The sequence below is a fragment of the Staurois parvus genome, unplaced genomic scaffold (assembly GCF_062004578.1).
Source record: "Staurois parvus isolate SC_StPar_1 unplaced genomic scaffold, SC_StPar_1.0 ptg000130l, whole genome shotgun sequence".
Taxonomy (NCBI): Eukaryota; Metazoa; Chordata; class Amphibia; order Anura; family Ranidae; genus Staurois; species Staurois parvus.
Window position 1 is genome coordinate 1896385 of NW_028317926.1, and position 22451 is coordinate 1918835.

A 22451-nucleotide genomic window follows, 5' to 3' on the forward strand; every position below is an offset into this window, starting at 1 on the left:
CAGAGTGTGCCTTCACAAGAAAGGATGGCATCCTATAATTAAAACTAGAGATGAGCGAATCGAACTTGGCGAAGTGGAATTCGTTTCGAATATTAGGAAAAATTTGATTCGCACCGAATCCGAATATTAGCAAACTTCGGATGCGCGAATCGAATTTTTCCCGATCGGCCGATTTTCATCCCTTCTACAGCCGGCAAAAAGTGTCCCTGCAGAGAGCTCCGCTATTTCTGACAGTTCTCTGACAGTTCCTTCACATTTACAGCAGTTGAAACATTGTATCTATTTGTTTCCATTTAGGATACAGATGTTTTTATTCGGAAACAAATAGATACAATGTTTCAACCGCTGTAAATGTGAAGGAACTGTCAGAGAACTGTCAGAAATAGCGGAGCTCTCTGCAGATACACTTTTTGCTGTACTGGAATTCTTCTTCTTTTCATTCTTCTTCTTCTTCTTTTCATTCTTCTTCTTTTCATTCTTCTTCTTCTTCTTCTCATTCTTCTTTTCATTCTTCTTCTTCTTCTTCTTTTCATTCTTCTTCTTCTTCTTCTCCTTCTCCTTCTCCGTGCCCCGTGACTGCCCAAATGAGTGAAGTGTGCGGTGATTCTAAGATCGACGGCACTCATCTGCATGTCATACTGACTGACAGTATTATTTCTCTTCCCCAGCAGACTCCAAGGGCATTTAAATTAAAGGTACAGTGTTCTGCACTAATATAAAGGCTCTCTGAAGCCTAGAAACCCTTTTAATAAGTTAAATTCGCATCGAATCGAATTTATTCCGCAAATTCGGCGAATCAGCCGAATCGAATTTTTGAATAATTCGCTCATCTAATTAAAACCATAAGCTTGAATGGAGGTTTGTCTGAGCCACCGAGAAATGGTGCAAGAAAAGCTGGTTTCTCTTTGCATTCACAAATGATAAACAGAAAGTCAGTCTTTCTATTGAAAGCAGTGGCTCCAAGGTAAATACAGTATGCACAAATTGAAAGCAAGAGAGGTCAGCAATCAGGATAATATCTAACCATATACTTCTATTATAATAGCATGTATATAGCTAAAAAGTCAACACGTTTCAGACAATTAGTCCTTAGTCGTGGCCATGACTAATGACTAACTGTGCAAAACGCGTTGGCTGTTTTTAGCTATGTACATGCTATTATAATAGAGTATACGGTTGAATATTATCCTGAGTGCTGACCTTTCCTTTTTCCAATCCTGATCTCCAGGACCATCAGCAGCTTCCAGGTCTGAGCACCAGGTGGAGCAGTAATTGAGGGAGGAAGTGGCGTCCATACACCTGTTTCTCCTTGAAATATGCACAGATTTAATTACATTCAGACAATGAAGGGAAATTTCCTTCTGATGTACTGGTGCCGAACAGAGAGATGGAAGCAAAATGTTCTGGTTGAGGTGAAGAGTCAGAAATACCATAGAAAGGAAGGAGGCTCAGGGCCATAATAATACTTTGTCCTTGTGCATAAAAGGGTTCTTTAGAGGACAAAGTTCTAATACACACCTTGCAGAGTGGAAAGGGGAATGTCCCTGATAGGTTCAAAACATTATTTTTTTGAAGGGCTGATAAAACCAAAGTGAAATCCTGTAGAGTGACAGGTGAACAAACAAGGAACCACATAGGAGTCCCAATGGTCTTAATAAAAAAAAAATGGGAGGCTAGCAGTCTTTGGAACAAGATTGCAAGTGCTGAAATTTGCCACTTGATGGTACTCAGGCCAAATGCTGATCCAGGCCTGATTGCAAAAAAGACAGAATTGATCTCAGAGAGTATTCCTGAGATGAAAGCTTCCTTCCTTGCACCAAATGAAGTATGTCTTCCAGGCAAGACAGACCTTTTGGGAAGTTGTCTTCCTAGAGTTTTGGAACGACAGGAATCACCAATTCAAAATACCCTCTGTCCATTAAGACCTGGGCTTCAACAGCCTCACCTTTAAAGCATGTGACTATAAGGCAGGATGGTAAGACTTGAATGATCTGGAAGAACCCACAGAGCATCAAGTCAGAGTATCACATCTGCCTGTGCCAGTTCGAAGCTATGAGGATCACCGGCATGCACTCCATCTCAAACCTTAAGAATAGACAAGGAAGGTGTTTCAGAAGAGGGATGGCATACAATAGGTTGCTGAACAGAAGATGGGATTCCACTGGTGTCCAAGTCCTCACGTCCAAGACTGGGAGATTTATTGCACCCAACAGTGGTCATAACAACCATTGACAGAGGAAGACTGTCATTTATAATCATGGTAGTAATACCACAATAACAAGGAGGGAAGAAAGAAAAGAAAGAAAATAAAGGAAAGGAAGAAAGAAGTTCCTTCTGTGCTCTGTGTTCAGAAAACTCTAAGTGTACTGTGAAACCAGTGTTATGGGTGTTCTCTATATTAAATTCTTGTTCGTAAGATCTTACATAACAAAAAACTCATAAATATCAAACATCATTTGGTAAAGACTGTACAATTTATGGGGTTTATACGTATCACATCAGGCAAACATGACAATATAAAGTTATTTAAGTTTTCACAAGACTTTAGAAGTTGTGAAGAAATGAGGAATTAGGAAGCAATCACATTCTATTTAAATAAAACAGCTCTGAGCATTTTGTAGCCTGAAGCGCAAAGCTCCAAAACTCTTAAAACAAAATCCCATGTAAATAAATTGTAGCCATTCACATATGAGTGAATGCCTGATGCTGTAAAAACTACATAAGCTACTTTTGCAGCAGATATGTGTCATTTTTGACCCCATAGTCTGTAATGGGAAACCTGTAGGTTTTATGTGTTTTCAAACATTTTTTTCAGGTGTATTTCAGTAATTTTTTTTAGCATGTAAAAACTGGTCTCCTGCCCCTAGTGAAATGCACTATAATGCTTGTCTGCATCCTCAAAAACTCTTAAAAATGGGAAAATCCCTGCAGCCAAAAATACATTCTTACAGAGAAAAGGTTGATAACATTGTGATCAAACAGAGTATTTGGCTACTATATTAACAAAATATATTAAAGTTCTTTTGAATCAAAAATCATTTATAAACAATATTTTAATGTGAACACAAATCAAGGTCTTCCTTAAAAATTTAATTTAGAATGCAATTAATAAAATGAACCAAAATGAACAACTAAAATAAACATTTTATTAAAAGTGGAAATGAGGGCTGGGGTGCACTGGGAGTTCTAGTCACAATTCATGGCATGCTTGTACATTATGGCAAAACTACCTCTGAAATTGGCCTGTTCAGAAAGGGACAACCCTGTGCTCTTCTATGCCATGCCACAGTTCCCAGGGCTATCTTTGCAGTGGCCGCAGCAATTGTCTTTTTCCTTTGGCCCCAGGGCAGCCAGTAACAATACAACTCTCCCATGTGTTCCATGGAGTTGCACCACCCTGAACTGGGCAGAACTCCTGTGCACATTACAGATGTTGAAAATGTACATTGCACTGCACATGCACAGTAGGCAGTGTTATTAAAAAAAAATGAGTTTTTTTGGCAGAAAAGACATACAAAGGTCCTTTTGCCAATCAACAGTTCCTACAAGCAATCTTGTTCTCCTGTTTTTCAAAGAATTCAGCTATATAAAAGTAAAATATACAATTATTTCACACATGGCACTGCATGCAAGCAATAATATTTTATCAAAAATGGTAAAGTAAACTTATGCTTACCAAAATCACCTGGAAAAGGTTAGGCATCAAGTTGCTATCTTCAATGTCGCTATAAAAAAATAAATAAAAGGCTATGTTTGAATGATATGTACATGCATCCTGTTTCAAGAAGACTATGCTGTTACTTTACAGTAGTTTGGTAGAGGGATTTGTTGCCCACTTCACCCTAACCTTTATGTACCAAAGGTTTTACAACTGAACTATGTCTTTATGACATATTACTGCCCTTTGCATTATGATATAAAGTAACACAAAATATCTTCATATTCTCTTTTGCTGAAAGGACAACTTGACCTTTTAGTGAAAAACAATAAATGTAGTCTCTTATTCACAGAGGACTGTGAATGAGGGCCACGGATGTCAAAGCGGGTAGCAGAGGCAGGTCTGATTATAACATGTTACACCCTGAATATGGGTGTAACATGTAACGGAAGGTGAACTTATCTTTTAATGAAAGATGTTATTGTGATTAATGTTCTCATTATGCACTTTTGATACTAACCTCTACATTTGCCCCTTAAGGCCCTATTAACACTGACACACAACTCCAGGCATTGCAGACATGCACGGTTCTGCACTACACACAAAGGGCAGCTCATTTATTTCAATGGGATACCCTACATGCGAAAAAATCCAACAAAATAGTTCATGCACCTTTCTGAACTTATGCTTTCCACATTTGGGGTGCCGTTAATGAATGTGTGCACCTTGTCCAAATGCTATATTGTGAATGCAGCCTAAAAGTTATAAAAAGATCAGTAAACAGATGTTCAGTTCAGTCCCCCAATAATGTATAATTATCAGCATGCATTCATTTAATACATGGGTTGATAAGCATAGAGGACAGTTTTGGTATGCTTCACTTGATTATTGTTAGCTACATTTCATTTTATTAAGAGGCAGCTGTTCAATTGGGAGGATAAGATAAAAAAGGGAGGTCATTTTAGAAGGCTGGACAAACAACTATGAACAGGAGAACAGGTTTTAACAAATTAACAGAGTCACACATAACAAGCTAAACTGTAAAACATGTTAAATGTAGAAAGTTATTAATCTGGTAAAATCCATACAAATGCAGAAAGACATTTATGAAAGTGGCCTTAAAGATTTCCAGTCTAATGAAAAGACAGGATATTTTGTTTTGCTATAATACAAAACAGGTAAAATCACTATAAATTGCTACTACATACCAGAAAAATAGTTACACAAATAAGCATCTCTAAAGTGAATGATTCCCATACACAAGTTTGTAGCCACCCCAATATTACATCATTCTGAGCCCAACCAACACAAACAAAGAACAAGGAAAGAATTTTTTTTTTGTTCCTATGTTCAGATCTACTAAGCCTTACATACTCAGAAGTAGACAACAGGGTGCAGTCTTGCACCTATGCCAATAAAAGTTTGATGCAAAAGCATTCAATATTTTTTTATTACTTATCCTTCACAGAATGTACTTTTCTACTTCATGAACGAGAACCTGAACTTGGCATACTAAACGCAAACTTATAAAGAGGCTGCACATCATGCACCTTAAGGTGCCTCATACCTCCCTGGAACCTCTAGTTAAACCCAAACTTTTGGGTATGGAGAATGCATGTACCCTCCATACTCCCTGTGATGGACCTCCTGGCAGCCCGATTGGGTGATTCCGTCAGAGAACTGCTTCCTCGCCACTGGGAGACAGGATCAAGGTATTATAGCTGAGAATTGCACCCAAGAACTAGATGACACTAGCTTAGGTGGAACTGGAACTGTTTTTTGAACAGAAATACAAATACACTTTAGAAATAGGTGCAGTCCCCACATGAACAATGAAAACGAATATTACACATTGTGATAAACATCTCACACTGATTGGATAACGAGGTAAAGCTGACACAAGATTAATCCCATCATGTAAGAACCTCCAGCAGGACTAGCAAAAGACAGAAACAATAGGTAACTCAATTAAAAATGGAACAAATACACAATGGTAAACACATCACACCTTAATAAACAGACTACAGCAAGAGACTTCAGCATCAAGTTGTTTTGAGCTGATTATATTAACATCTGCTCTGAGTCTAGGAGGCGGGGGTTGAAGAAGGCAATGATTGTTTGGGCACAGAGGTCTTCCAGTTGCCAGAGCCTGTGTGTTTTGGGGAGACATGGACTTAAATCCAAAGTAAAACTACTCCAAAGGTCCCCCCCGGCACACACTTCCCAAAGAAAAAAGACAACTCAGTTACCAGGGCCCATGATCAATAGGCAAGAGTCTAGCCTGCAGTCCCCTCCAAATGCCCCTGTCCTGGTTGGGTCTGTCACACTCCCCAGCCTCTTACAGGACAGTGCTCAGTGCAATCACCTGGTTCCAGAACTTTTGCATGTGAGAAGGTAGGCACACCTAGTCATAGGCACATGCCACTTTCAGAAGGTTAGTATCTGAATAGAACTTTCAAAAGGCTGCAGCACTGGAGTAGGAATGCAGGGAAGCATATTGGATAAAGAAGCAACCAACACACAGGGATTGATTTATTAAAGGCAAACAGACTGTGTACTTTGCAAGTGCTGTTGCACTAATTTTCCCCAGAGCTTAGTGATTGTAGTTAAAGTATCATTAAGCCCAGACTATGAGAAACGTTTAGAGCATGTTATATCACAGCATGTGCACATACTCACAAATCAGTTTCATTCTAAGCTCTTCATTTCCCCCTTTTTCTTATTTATGCAGCCCACATGACTATAGAGTCACACGTGAACATATACACTCCAGATAAATGAAAGCCCACTTCTTTCCTCCCCCTTCACGAACTCCTATTACTAAACACTAAGGAGGTAAAATAAGTATTTGATCCCCAAGCAAAACATGACTTAGTACTTGGTGGAGAAACCCTTGTTGGCAAGCACAGAGGTAAGACGTTTCTTGTAGTTGGTTACCAGGTTTGCACACATCTCAGGAGGGATTTTGGTCCACTCTTCTTTACAGATCTTCTCTAAATCCTTAAGGTTCCTTGGCTGTCGCTTGGCAACTCGAAGTTTTAGCTCCCTCCATTAATTTTCGACAGGTTTAAGGTCTGGAGACTGGCTAGGCCACTTCATAAACTTAATGTACTTCTTCTTGAGCAACTCCTTTGTTGCCTTGGCGGTATGTTATGGGTCATTGTCATGCTGGAAGACCCATCCACGACCCATGTTCAGTGTGGCCCTGTCTATTGGCCTTTGTGGCAAAAGTCCACCTGTACCTTTAGCAGAGAAATAGCCCAAAAGCATAATTTTTTCATCTCCATGCTTGACTGTAGGGATGGTGTTCTTAGGGTCATAGTCAGCATTTTTCTTCCTCCAAACACGAAAAATCGAGCTAATGCCAAAGAGCTCAATATTGGTCTCATCTGACCACATCACTTTCTCCTAATCCTTCTCTGAATCATTTAGATGTTCAATGGCAAACTTCAGATGGGCCTGTACGTGTGCCTTCTTGAGGAGGGGGACCTTGCGGGCGCTGCAGGATTTCAGTCCATGACATCATATTGTGTTACCAATGGTTTGTTTGGTGACTGTGGTCCCAAGTGCCTTGAGATCATTCACAAGCTCCTTCCATGTAGCTCTGGGCTGATCCCGCACTTTTCTCATGATCATCCTTACCCCATGTGGCGAAATCTTGCAAGGAGCTCCAGACCAAAAGCGAGTGATGGTTATTTTGTATTTCTTCTATTCGTGAATAATCGCTCGAACAGTTGTCTCCGTCTCACCAAGCTTCTTGCTGATGGTCTTGTAGCCCATTCCAGCCTTGTGCAGGTCTACAATCTTGTCCCTGATGTCCTTTGACAGCTCTTTGGTCTTGCTCATGGTGTGAATGAAATATAGAGATTCTGTGGACAGGTGTCTCTTATACACACAACAACTTGTCGTTAGGAGTACCTTCTTAAATTGACAGGACTAATCTGTGCACATGAGCACATATCCAGTCTACGGGAGCCATATTATTGTTGGTTTGTAGGGGACCAAATACTTATTTTACTCACTGAAGTGCAACTCAATTTATAAGATTTGTATCATGTGTTTCTTACTGGATTTTTGGTTGATATTCGGTCTCTATCATTTAACCGCTTGCCCACCCCACTATAGTAGAAGTACTGCTACAGGGCGGCAGGGCGGCGCAAAATCACGTATATATATATATATATATATATATATATATATATATATATATATATATATACATATACACACACACACGTGATTTGCATGTCCAGGGCCCGGCCGGTGATTCCCCACTAGAACTCAGTGATCAGATGTAAACAACACAGGTCTCTCTCCTGTCAGCAAGGATATGCTGTCTTGTATTGCTCTGCACATGTGCAGAGAAATACAAAGCAGCATGTCACCATTGTAAAACAGCACATAATGTGAAACACACACAGTTAACCCTTTGATCACCCCAGATGTTAACCCCTTCCTGACCAGTGTCATTAGTATAGTGTCAGTGCTTTTTATTAGCACTGATCACTGTATTAGTATTACTGGGGATGTCAGTGGCAGTTAGTCCCTCTATATGTCGCTGATCGCCACCATTACCACTATACCTTTCACGTAAATCAATTAATTTACATGTATTGTGATTTTTTGTATAGCAAAGACATGTAGGAGAATACATTTTGGCCTAAATTTATGACAAAAATTTATTTTTTTAATTTTTTTTACTTGATATGTTTTATAGCAAAAATTTTGTTTTTTGTCAGAATTTTCAGTCTTTTTTGTTTATAGCACAAAAAATAAAAAATGCAGATGTGATCAAATACCACAAAAAGAAAGTTCTATTTCTGTAAAAAAAAAAAAATTTCATTTATGTACAGCGTTGCATGACCGCGCAATTGTCAGTTAAAATAACGCAGCGCAGGGGCTGAAGATGGCAGTTGCACACTAACCCTGCTCCGCTTCACCGCTCTCTCTTCCAGCTCCTCCGGAGCTAGGGTTAGCCAATTGCTGCAGAGGAGCATCAGTACCGGACCCAGTATCGTTTGCAGATCCCCATGCGCAAAATCTGGTGTCAGAAGTATCCTCCATGACCCACCAAGCAGTTGCGGCCTACACATATGGATAAGTATATGTCGCGGGCCGCATCCCCGCCTCGAGCGATCACGCAACCCCGATGGCAGAACCGGATGATTGGTTGGGCTGTGAGGCAGAGGTAACACACCACTCTGCTTTGTCTCCCCCTTCCCCCATCCCATATCTCACAGCAGACATTCTGGATAAGTTACATATCCTTCTGCAAAGTCTGTCCCATACTATTATTATTGTTATTATACAGTATTTATATAGCGCCAATGGGTTTGCTCAGCGCTGTACAATAGCAAGGGGGACAGAACATGAGACAATACAGTAACAATACAATACACAAGGGGTTTGAGGGCCCTGCTCTTTCGAGCTTAAAATCTAGGAGGGAGGGGATAGTGGTACAGGAGGAAGTGGCTGTGGGGGATGGAGTGGTGGGAGGAGTGGAGGAGATCGGTTGTTAGGTGAGGGTGGAGTAGGCTTCCCTGAAGAGATGGGTTTTCAGGGTGCGCCTGAAGGTGAGGAGGGTAGGTGACAGTCTGATGGATTGGGGTAGGGAGTTCCAGAGGATGGGGGAAGTCCTGGAGAAGTCCCTGCAGTGGGGCGTGGGAGGAGGAGACCAGGGAGCTAGAGAGTAGGAGGTCCTGTGAGTAGCAAAGGGCACGGGTAGGGTGGTATTTGGGTATCAGGTCAGTTAGGTAGTTTGGGGCGGCATTGTGAATGGCTTTGTAGGTCAGAGTTAGTAATTTAAATTTGATGTGCTGGGCAATCGGGAGCCAGTGAAGGGATTGGCAGAGGGGGGTGGAAGATGTGGAGCGGTTGGTGAGGTGGATGAGTCTAGCCGCTGAGTTCAGGACTGGTGTGGGGATAGATTTTGTTTGGGTAGGCCAGTGAGAAGGGAGTTGCAGTAGTTCAGGTGTGAGATGATGAGGGATTGTATGAGTTGTTTAGTAGTGTCTGGGGTGAGGAATGTACGTATCTTGGAGATGTTGCGGAGGTGGAGCCTGCATGACTTTGATAGTGATTGGACATGAGGTTGGAAGGAAAGGTTTGAGTCCAGGGTGACACCCAGGACTTTGGCGTGTAGGGTGGGATTGATGGTGGCGTTGCTAGTCATGATGGAGAGGATGGGGGGGGGCGCAGGCTGGGGGGAAGACCAGGAGCTCGGTTTTGGATAGGTTTAACTTGAGGAAATGGAGCGACATCCAGTCTAATATGTCGTTCAGGAGGTGGGCGATGCAGGCGGAGCGTGAGGGGGTGAGGTGAGGGGTGGAGAGGTAAATTTGTGTGTCATCCGCATACAGGTGATAGTTGAAGCCGTGAGAGTGTATCAGTTTGCCAAGGGAGGAGGTGTAGATGGAGAGGAGGAGGGGTCCGAGGACAGAGCCTTTGGGGGACTCCAACAGAGAGGGGGGGAGAGAGGGGGAGGTGGCAGCATTATAGGTGACGCTGAAGGAGCATTGGGATAGGTAGGAGAAGAACCAGGAGAGAGCAGCGTCCCTGATGCCAAAGGAGTGCAGTTTGATAAGGAGGAAGGGGTGGTCGACTGTGTCGAAGGCCGTGGAGAGGTCGAGGAGCAGTAGTGGCCATTAGCTTTGGCGGTTAGCAGGTCGTTAGTGATTTTAAGTAGGGCGGTTTCGGTGGAGTGTAGGGGACGGAAGCCAGACTGTAGTAGATCAAGGAGGTTGTTATCAGTGAGGTGGGCGCTTAGGCAATTATAGGCTAAGCGCTCAAGGAGCTTGGAAGAGAGTGGTAGCAGGGAGATGGGTCTAAGGTTATTTAGGTCAGTGGGGTCAAGGAGGGTTTTTTGAGTATGGGGGTGATGTGTGCGTGCTTTAGGGGGGAGGGGAATGTGCCAGTAGAGAGGGAGAGATTGAAGATGTGGGTGAGGGAGCGAATGATGGAGGAGGGGGGTGACTGGAGGAGTTGTGAGGGGATAGGGTCCAGAGGGCAAGTGGTGAGGTGGGCTTCAGTGAAGACCTTAGTGACCTCCTCAGTGGTAGCAGGGCTGAAGGAGCGGAGCGTTGGGGAGGTGATAGTGAGCAGGGCGTTAGGTATGGAGGGGGGCAGTGCGGTTACGAGGTCAGAGGAGGGGAGAGTTGAGGGGGTGATGGAGGGAGGGGGGAAAGGTGGAGAGGTAGATTGTGAGTTTACAATGTCTTTACGGATTGCATCAATCTTGTTTTGGAAATGACTGGCAATCTCGTGTGCGGTGTGTGAGGTACTGAGTGGAGGTTGGAGGGTTGAGAGAGCAGGGATTTGAAAGTGGAGAAGAGCCGGAGAGGACAGGTGGAGAGGGTGTTGATGAGGGTTACGGAATAGGCTTGCTTGGCGGCGTGGAGGGAGGTGGTGTAGGTGAGGAAGGCGGATTTGTAGAGGGAGAACACACGAGGGGATCTGGTTTTGAGCCACAATCGCTCCATGCGTCGTTTGAGACATTTTGTATGGTCGTTCTGCCAGGGTTGAAGCGGTCGGGGTCTGATGTTACGCGTGGTTAGGGGTGCCAGGGAGTCGAGGGCAGCCGACAGTGAGTCGTTGTACGCAGTAGTGGCCAGGTCAGGGCATGACAGTGGAAGGATACTGTCGTACAGACGGCCAGCTGCCGGGTGGAGATGGGCCGGGTTCAGGTTGAGGAGGTTACGGCTGGTGATGGTTTGAAGCTTTGGGGGGGGGGAGTTAGAGGAGAGGGAGATGGAAAACGTGAGGAGGTGGTGGTCAGAGAGGGGGAAGGGGGTATTAGTGAAGTTGTGGGGGGTGCAGAGGTGGGAGAAAACGAGGTCCAGGGTATTTCCATTGGTTTGGGTGGAGGACTGTGTGTGCTGTGTGAGCGCGAAGGAGGTGGTTAGGAGGAGGAGTTGGGAAGTAGCTGGGTTGTTGACGTTGATGGTGATGTTGAAATCCCCGAGGATGATGGTCGGTAGCTCGGAGGAGAGGAAGAAGGGAAGCCAGGCGGCAAAGTCGTCCAGGAAGAGGGATACGGATCCAGGAGGCCGATAGATTACTGCAATCCTCAGGAGGGGGGTGGGAGAGAAGAGCCGGATGCAGTGGGTTTCGAAGGAGGAGAAGGATAGGGAGGGGGGTTAGGGAGGACCTGGAAGGTGCTCAGCAGTGGCATGAGCATGCCGACCCCACCGCCTCTGTGACCACTCGGTCTGGGTGAGTGGGTCCAGATGAGGCCTTCATAAGTGAGTGCTGCAGGGGAGGTGGAGTTAGTGGCTTGGATCCAGGTTTTGGTGACTGCTAGGAGGTTGAGGGAGTGGGAGACAAAGAGGTCATGGATGGCGGTGAGCTTGTTGCAAACCGAACGGGCGTTCAGGAGTGCAACTGAGAGAGGAGGGGTGGATGCGGGGAGGAGGGGGACAGGTATAAGTTTGATGGGGTTGCAGCGGCTGGCGGGAGCAGGGGGGTGCTGAGAGGGGGAGTGGGGAGTTGGGGGGCCAGGGTTCAGGGAGATGTCCCCGGCGGTTAGAAGGAGAAGGAGAAGGGTGAGGAAGGTGGTATGGGAATGGGATGTGCAGGAGTGTGTGGATCTGTTAGTGGTGGTGTGTGGCTCGGCGGGAGAGTGGAGTATCAGGAGGAGGTGGTGAGAGCCGTAGTGGGGAGAAGGAAGAAGTGAAGGAGCAATGTAGAGCTGTTTTGGGGGAGTAGGGGGGTAGAGGGAGGCGATTTTGGGAATGGAGGAGAGGAAAACGAGGAGGAGGAGTGCAGGTGGCATGTTAGGGTGAGCGGAGTGCTGGTCAGATCGGGGAGGTGAGAGGTTTAAATCAGGACGTGATGATGCAGAGAGTATGTCATGTCATGGCGGAGTTCTTCTGTGTCCATCTGTAGGAGGAGAGTGAGAGTGAGAGTGGTGGGCGGCTGGGTTAGCCGCTGGCTAGTTGCAGTCAGTGGGTGCTGTAGGCGGGCGTCCGTGGGAGCTGTGGCACGACGTCGGTGGCTACAGTGGTTCGGCGACTAGACGAGCCGTAGGGCGCGGTGTTCAGAGGTGCCGTAGGCCCGGCGTCGGGAGGTGCCGAGGCCTGGCGTCGGGAGGTGCTGAAGGCCCGGCGTCAGGGGGTGCTAAAGGCCCGGCGGCAGGAGGTGGTGTAGGCCGACCTCTGGAGATGGTGTAGGCTGATGTCTGGAGGTGGAGTGGGCTAGGCGTTGGTGGGCGCAATAGGGCCTGCCGTCAATGGGTGTTGTGGGCCAGTGCGTGTGGATGCTGCGGGCCAGCAAATGAGGGTGCTAAGGGGCCCAGCGTCTATGGGGGTCCGGCGATCGTAGGTGTTGTATGGCCCGGCGTCAGGGGGTGCTGGAGGCCGCGTGGCAGGCTCGCCTCCACCGGATTGGACGGGGCTCAGGGCTGTGTGGTACACGGTGGGGAGCAGGGAAGCAGATGTGGTAGCGGTGGCTTACCCTCTCGGGGCTGGTGGCGGCTTACCCTCTCCGTGCCAGTGGGGGTGGTTGCTGCTTCCCTTCTCTCTGTGGCGGCTGTAGGTAGGGGAGGCGGTGGTGGTGGTTCCCCTCTCGTTGGCATGGGCGGCGGCGTCCTGGTTCAGACGTTGGGGGGTAGGGAGGCTTAGGCCGCAGGGGACAGGGCGTCCAGTACCCCTACTGGGCGATGGCAGGACCTCCAGAACAGCTGGTGAGGGTACTGACAGGGCAGGGTTGGTGGTGGCGTCCCCTCCGGAGCAGGTTTGCGTCCCTTCTGGTGCAGGGCGTCTCGGTCGGCCAAGGTCCTCTGCGGCCGGCAGGAAAGGCCGCGGCTTCAGGGGCTGTGGTAGGCTGCAAGTCGCTGGGGCTCTGCCAGAGGGACAGAGCGCACAGCATCAATTCTGGGTGTTGTGAGGATCCCCAGAGGATGCTCCGGAGCCCAGAGCAGGGCATCTCGGTCGGCGACGGTCCTCCGCGGTTCGCCGTGGCAGGTAGGAAAGGCCGCGGCTTCAGGGGCCGTGGTAGGCCGCGAGTCGCCGGGGCTCCACCGGAGGGACAGAGCGCCCAGCACCCCTTCTGGGTGTTGAAAGGATCTCCGGGGGATGCACCGGACCCTTCTACCGCCCGGATGGCGGCGGATTCGGCGGGGGCGCCGGAGCTGGCGGTTATGCTCCGGACGCCATCTATCCTCTTCTATACTATATCTGCGGCAGTGGGGAAAATAGCACAGGAACTCAGAGGGGAGATAGCATTGGTGGAAGAACGTACAGACCACCTAGAAACCAAATTTGATGATATGGTGCAGTATGTACATGTACTGGAGGAAGATAATCACATTTTGAAACAACAGATGCCCCAGTTACAAACCCTTCAAGAAGATTTGGAAAAATAGGGATCGGAGACAGAATCTCTGAATACGCGGCGTTCCAGAATCTGTAGGAGAAGCTGATCTGCAAGATTATCTACGGGGTCTGTTCTTTGCATTGGCCCCTGGCGGTTCTGGACATAGATTGGTGAATGGACAGGGCCCACCACTCTCTTGCTCCAAAACCACCACTGGCCGCTAGACTAAGAGACATCATTGTCCGATTTCATTACTATTATAGCAAGGATTCTTTGCTGAATTCCACACGTAACACCGTCTGATTTTAGAGGGGAAAAATACACATTTATAGTGATCTGTCCCCTATCACATTGTCTAAGAGACGTACACTGTGTCCACTTACTCTCCACCTACAGAAGAATCGCATTATATACAGATGGGGCTTTCCGTTTATATTAACAGTAACCAAGGATGGCACTCAACAAACAATCAGAGATCTTCAAGAAAGAAAAGCTTAGGCTTTCCCCCCTTCTCACCCGGATGAAGCCATAGCACTACCCTTACCCAAACCAAGAGCAGCCAATACTCCTAACAAGTTGTGGACACCGGCAAGATCCAAAAACAAGACACGCCTCCTGATTCCTCAATGGTCTCCTGCATCCCAGTTATCTTCTGTCACCTGATGTCATGCAAAATGCAGCTGATGCCACTTAAGTCTATTGACATGTCTTGCTCAACAATTTGGATATACCCTTACAGATAAATCCGACACCCTATCTGGATCTTTTCAGATAATGTCCTGTTATTTGCTGTTTATTTTGGAAGAGAGAAGTGAAGTCACCACCTGACTTTCATCCTCCCTGTGTGTCAGAGCCTGGGTCCGAACATGGGCCTTCTGCGGTGAGTGGCAATGTTTCTTCTTGCTGAGCCACCTGGAATGCTGGACAGCTCTCTTGACAATTATTTGGATGATCCAACCTTGACCTTGTTTATCATGAACCTTGAACCCCTTGCTCCTCCCATGAACTTCCTGATATAAGCCATGTCTCTGCACTTCCTGTCTGCCAGATTATTGTGCTCTCCAGCCAATATCATGCTCCTTATCATCTCTGCTGTAATCCATATTTTGCTACACTTGTTATTGACCCTTGGCTTGTACTCAACTACGCTTCTGCCTGATCCCAACCTGCGACTGCTCCTTACTGACCTTGGCTTGTTTACTGACCACGCTTCTGTTTGATCCTTACCTGTTTTTACGCTACTGGACCTCTGCTTGCTCACTTCCTGCTGGGGTGATCCCGAGGACCGCGACCTGGTGCTAACATGCAGCCAAATCAATCTCCACCTATAGGAGCTCTGGTGAACACCGGTTGGTACTTAGACTCTGCACCTCGGGTGATCCCACTCCTCTGCCACGGTGACCTGTCTGTGTACCTCTCCTGCTGGTTTCAGGTAAGCCTGTCCACTGCTATAGCAACTGGTCTTTGAGCTTGACCCCTGATCATGACACTATGTTGTCCCCAAGGCTGCTCAGGCCTCCTCCATATTTTGGTTTCATATTATGTTTTCAAATCTTTTTTTAATCTGTTTGTTCTATGTCTGCTAGTTTTGTTGCGACGCACTGAATGGGTCTTTCTCAGTCAGTCTCAGGTTTTTGTGTTATTCTTTGTTAGAACAGCTTGGTCTATTTGTCATACTGCCCTGCATACACTTGCTTCATGTTCAGATTACACCAACATTTCTTTACGACTATACTCTTGCAAAGTCAAATGTTTAAATTCAATGAGGAAGAGGTCGATAGCTCTTAGGGAATTCCATCAGTCTAAGACTGATATTATCCTTATCCAGGAAACACATTTCAAAATGGGAAGCTCATTTAACTTTGCCCTCATATATTTTCCTATAGCATACTCCGCTATGGATAGCGCAGGTGTCGCTATTCTAATCAAAAAAGGCTGCCCTATCCTGGTGGTATGCTCGGTACTAGACACACAGGGCAGATTTATACTACTACAATGTCAATACGGTGATGTCCATATTACAACCATTAATGTGTATGCTCCAAATACTAATCAATTGGTGTTCGTTAGATATGCTATCTCCCTGCTATTAGTTTCTTTAATTTATCCATATCAGTTGCACACGACAGGAGATCCCTTGAAAGCCAATTGCCTTAAAAACATGTTTTGAAACAATCTACATCCTTCTGTCAATGGATCAGAGGACATAAGCGGTTTGATATTTGAAGAATACAACATCCGAGTGCTAAACAGTTTTCGTTTTTCTCTCCGATGCACCACATCTACACCAGACTAGATTACTTTTTGCTTTCAACCCCCTTACTTAAACAGACAGTTAGCTCCGATATTGTCTCCAACTCCTGGTCAGATAATTCTTTTTTTGGCTTTAGATCTGTTTCTAGAGTGACCAAATTCTTGCACTTGCCATTGGCGCCTGAATGACACACTTCTATGTCAAGAGGGTGTCAACGCTTCTATTTCAAAAGCATTGCATGAATCTTTTTACCTTAATACTGGATCTGTGTCAGCGTCCTCAACTCTGTGTGAAGCCCACAAAGCGTTTATTAGGGGTCGCTTTATAATGGAAAACTCACGTCTTAAGAAGTCCATGCTTCACCAGAAAACTGACCTTATGAACCAATTATCTCAGGCGGAAAAAAAAACGTATCGCTTCGCCCTCTTTGCCTAAACTTTGATTAGTGGTACAACTTATAGATCAACTTAAGACACTTGAGGCTAGTTCTATAGCAAAGAAACTGCTATGGATGAAACAGATGTTTTATCAATACACTAATTAACCTCATAGGATGTTGGTTAATAAACTGAAAGCACATTCGACCACTTCCGCTCCTGAATTTTTGTTTCAAGCAGATGGCACCCCTACTTTTTGCCCCCAACAGATAGCCCAAGTATTCGTGGACTTTGATCGTAAGCTTTATAACTGTTTATCACCAGACATACACCCCCCTTTCCATAGAGATTCCTTTGACGCCTTTTTTCAGCTCTTCATCTCCCTAAATTGAAAAGGGAAAATAGACTAACTCTGAACACACCTATTACCATGGAGGAACTGTGAGCAGTTGTTAAGGAGCTATAGTTGCACAAAGTGCCAGGACCAAACAGGTTTTCCTACACATATTATAAGCAATTTATCGCGGATATAGGCCCTGTCCTATTGGAATTTTACTCCTCTCTGATGAGTGGAGAAAAACCGAATTCACAATTTCAACATTCTCATATCACAGTCACTCCCAAACCGACCCCAGCTAACTATAGGCCCATAGCATTATTGAACATGGATTATAAAAATTTTAAGAAAATCTTAGCAAATAGTTTGTCCCCTTTGCTTCCCAAAATCATCCATAACGATCAGGTGGGATTTGTCTTGGTGAGATAGGCAGGGGACAACACTAGACGTACAATCAACTTGGTTGACGTACTCCATGACTCACGAACACCAGCACTATTGCTAAGCCTTGGGATGGCCTTATATGTTTGAATTACTGTGACGTGCGAATACAAGGGCCATTTTTTAATGTTATTACGGCACTGTATTCAAGGCCTACCCTTCCCTATGCCACATCCGATACTTTTCCCATGCCCTCTGTCCCCGCTCCTATTTGTGTTGTTTCTTAAACCATTAGCAGTAGCGATCAGAACACATTCTGACATAGCGGGAGTGACTGATAGGGAAGGAATATAAACTCTCACTTTTTGCAGATGACGTTCTATTGACTATAACTAAGCCTCACTTGTCATTACCTGCATTGCATAAACTTTTACAAACCTTTAGTGATTTATCTGGCTATAAAATAAACACTTCAAAGACGGAAGCTATGCCCCTTAATATCCCATCCCAAGATCTCTCACTGCTCCAACAAAATTACTCATACCACTGGTGCATGTCATCTATTAAATACCTTGGTTTTCATATAACCCCAACTTATGCTCAGTTGCTTGAAGCAAACTATCCCCCACTGTTTCAGGAAATCTATGCTCTCTTAAATCAGTGGGATGCTTATAAGACTTATAAGATATCCTTCCTGAGTAGAGTAAATGTGTTAAAGATATCAATTCTGCCAAAGCTACTTTACCTTTTTGAGACTCTACCGATCGTGATCCCTCATGCTCAATTGCAAACTCTACAACAAGCATTTCTTAGATTTATTTGGAATACCAGAAAGCCCAGAATAGCGAGAACGGTTCTTTTGTCATCTAGAAATAATGGAGGCTTAGGAGTTCCATATATTACCAATTACTATTTAGCCAGTCATATGAGACAAACGCTATTATGGTTCACCCAAAAACCTCAATAGGTGGACGGAGGTTGAATTATGCTATATTTATCTGATCCACACATGTTGATTGCTACACCCATTTAATTATACATCACCTCTGTCTCCCCCCCCCCCCTTTGCTCGAATCTATCAAATTCATCCTCAAAGTTTGGTCAACGTGTGTGAAATCTCAGCAGTTATTGTCAGTGAGCTCTCCATTGTTAAGCATTTTATATAATCCGGAGCTCCCAGATAGTCTGTCGCACCCACAGATGAGCCATTGGGCAATTAATGGGATATTTCAACTCCGTCATCTGATCAATCTGATCTCGCGCAGGATTCAGTCATTTGAGGAGATTACAGCATGGAAATCCACAATACCTATATCAGCCAGATACACCTATTTACAGTTCCGTCATTTCTTCCATTCCTTGAATTCCTCTTTAATGTTAGATCGCCCCACAGATTTCGAGAGGATAGCTATTACAGGTCCCTCCCAACAACATCTTATCACCTCCTTATATAAACTACTTCTCAATAAAAGTCCTATTATTGATAATCCTCACCGTTATATGAAGAGATGGGAGGATGAACTCCATTGCTCAATCTCTTTGAAATGTTGGCAGGTGAGCTGGGATTCTGTTGCTAAGACCTCTTGTTGCGCATATAGAAAACTTATATAAAATATTGATGCATTGGTACAAGACCCCTGTAATGCTTCATGCGATTAACCCGAATCTGTCTGACAAGTCCTGGAGATGCATGGGAGAAGTAGGTACCTTGGCACATATTTTTGGGTTTTGTCCACAGATTGCATGTTATTGGGCTATGGTTAGAATGGTTTTGGAGAAAGTACTCAGTGTTACCCTACCCCTAGACCCGCTATACCATCTTTTGGGGCTACCCTTTAGGGGTGTCTCTGAACAATCTAAGAGGTTGGGAATACATATTCTGATGGCAGCTAGATGAGTGATACCATGATTCTGGAAATCAGTTGATGTTCCCACGCTAAAAGAGGATCCATGAGGTTGGAGCTCAAGGGACTTGTTATCGAGTACTCTATGCACAATGTGTGGTTGAATTAGAATGAAATTTCGCAAATGTGGTTTTCACTTTAAAGATGGGATGAGATGCACAGATGATCCCAAAACTGGTTATCATTACGTTTTGTATCACTTGCCCCTCTCTTTTAGCCCCCATTCACACTTGCGCGTTTTTCTGCTCATTTCCTTACACCTGACTATGCCTTACTATGCAGAACCCCATTCTTTCCACTCGTCCCTGCTCACACTTGTACGCTCAGTGACCCTACACTCTATGCCCTATGCTCAAAACAGTACATTAGCTTTTTTTGTTAGCATATTCAAGTGTTTTTGATCGCATAGAATTCAGTAGAAATGCCTGTAAAGGTGCGATATGCATGTTTTTGCACATTTTTGTGTACATTTTTACACCTGAAAAACGCCTCTCCTCCTATAGAACTGCTCCCCTGCCCTGACTATCCCAGGAAACAAACTCCTGAAGCTTCGCACAAGTACAAAAATGCCTGTAATACACCTGAAAAATAATGACATGCTTGAAAAAATGCTTTACAAATCAACAGGAATACGCTCTACTCAGGTGTGAATGCAGGTTTAGATTGTAAGTAGGGCCCCTCCTAATACTGTTGTATTGGATTGAACTGTAACTAGAAAGCCTCCCATTACTTACTAAAGCACTGTGCTAACTGGCTAATTGGGGTTACACAGCATATGAGGTTCTTTCTGTATGTACTCAATCACTATGTTAAGGTGATTATTGAAATTAGTTTCTGAAATCTGGAGCTGTATTAGTTTCTTAATGCACACAAGATATGCACTACTAGCAGAGATTTTTAGGAAAAACAGAAATTACACAAATAAAAAAAACAAAAAAAACTAACAAAAAGCAAACAAAACAAATACAAGAACTTGTCCATTCCCTATTATTCCATCCTTTATAAACCTATGCCAAAATTCTCTGCAGTGACACCCCCACCCCCCGCGTTCCTACTCTAAAAGCTACATAAGAACATCCCCCTTACCTAGCACTAATACTAGTCCAACGCCTGAATGATGTTTCTTATATTTGCCATGAATATTTTTGCATATAAAACTACTAGTTCTAGACCAACAGCACACAGTACCAAAAAAGTAGTGCTATAAAGCAAATAATCCATAGTTTTCCGTTTTCACATACAACATAAATTAGTGTTTTACCCCTAAACTAGAAAAAAAAACTTGCATATTTATCTAGTAAGAAGTGTTTTAATAAATACATTCCTACTCTTCTTGTCTTGACAATACTGTGCCAAGGAGACTGTTCAACAGAACAAAGAAAAGGACCATGTATATATTTTTTTATAAAAGCAAGCCCACACTGATTTCTAATACTGCTGAGACCTTGGTGCGGAAAATACAGATCTGATGATTCATTTCAAACATATAGTGAAGTATTCGAAATCAGTAGAAAAGGAAGTACTAAGGAGAGGAAAAGAAGAGATGCTGCCATATTTTCTACTACAAGATAACAGTGAGTATATCAATTATACCTTCAGATATGCATGCTATATGTTCATTTCTGCCAGCCAATTACGAGCTAGCTTAGGGAGCATTTCCCATGCTCTCATACCTGTTTTGCACTCATTGATTACACTGTTTCCAGGCATCTTTGAGTACCAATCCTCTCTATATATTGACAATAAGAGATGGGTAGGGTTCTAAAGTCCTGTTATTTCTGTTGTCCTGATACAGTATGGTGAATGAGTGTTTGTAATTCTAGGACTGTAACTGTGTTACTAGTACAATGACCATTTTAATATAAAGGAAAAATGTCTGAAACAAAGAAAACAAATGCAGCCATCACATCCAAGGACTGGTAAATTGTAATATATTACATTTTTGTTTTTGGATTTAGTTTTAACAATAGATCTCATTAGGGAATTTGACATAATCCTGCCAGGAATATGCAATAGATGAGATCTGATGCTAAATTACACAACACCTAAAAGCCATCCTGAATAAAAAAGAAAACTTGCATCCAAACAATTTGGTATTACAGATGAATGATGTTGCTACACTTTAATTAAACATAGGACACATAGTTACATAGCTAGTCTGGCTGAAAAAAGACAAAAGTCCATCCAGTTCAACCATAAAAAAATTTATAATCCTACACCCACAGTTAATCCAGAAAAAGGCAAAAAAAACAAGCAAAACACGATCCAATTTGCTCCTGCATGGGAAAAAAATCCTTTCTGATCTCCCAAGAGGCAATCAGATATTCCCTGGATCAACTTTACCTATAAATAAAAACCAGTTATATTTTGTGTATCCAAGAAAGAATCCAGGCCTTTTTTAAAGCAATCCACTGAGCTGACCAGAACCAACTCTTGAGGGAGTCTATGCCACATTTTTACAGCCCGTACTCTGAAGAAAACTTTCCATGTTGTCCTCTGTGATGACCTCAGGGTGAAAAGCTCTACACCGAGTTCGCTATATGAACCACTGATGTATTTATACATGTTGATTATTATTATTATTATACAGGATTTACATAGCGCCAACAGTTTGCTCAGCACTTTACAATATAAAGGGAGACAATACAGCAACAATACAGTTCAATACAAGAGGGATAGGAGGGCCCTGCTCCTTGGAGCTTATCATATCCCCCCTTAATCTCCTCTTCTCAAGAGAGAATAAATTCAGTTCCTCTAATCTTTCCTCATAGCTGAACTCCTCCATGCCTCTTATCACTTTACGATGAAGAAGGAGGACAGAGGAGGGAGCTGACTCTACTCTACTCTACTAGATCAAAGAGGCAGTATGACCGGGGAGGAGAGGGGACAAAGGACTGGGACTCAGCACTGACACCACACGGGGTGCCGGCCTTATGGGAGCTCATCAGAGGCGGTAGAAGATCACACTGACTGCACAAAGGATCCCATTTGGAGGAAGGCTGCAGGGCAGCCCCAGATCCAGAGAAGGGAGATTCTTTCCAGGCTGCACATCTGATCCACCTTAAAGGGGACCTCTGGCAAGTCATACCACTTATACATATTGCGTATTTATTATGCGCATCTGGTGAGTGCGCATTTTTATCATATCCCTCACTTGGGCATGGGATCTTCACGTAGCACCAGTATCTGACTGATGTCAGATTTTCACCAACACATGAACTTTTATTTT

General features: G+C 44.2%; 1 protein-coding gene across 2 annotated transcripts in view; it reads right to left on the reverse strand.

Annotated features, from left to right (window-relative positions):
* Nucleotides 1-22451, reverse strand: part of ULK4 (unc-51 like kinase 4) — an 898798-nt gene that overhangs the window by 407298 nt on the left and 469049 nt on the right. For both annotated transcript variants that reach the window (XM_089672503.1, XM_089672504.1), the window contains exon 31: nucleotides 3677-3725. In XM_089672503.1, the coding sequence (XP_089528629.1) occupies nucleotides 3677-3725 (49 nt within the window). The remainder of the gene's footprint in view (nucleotides 1-3676; nucleotides 3726-22451) is intronic.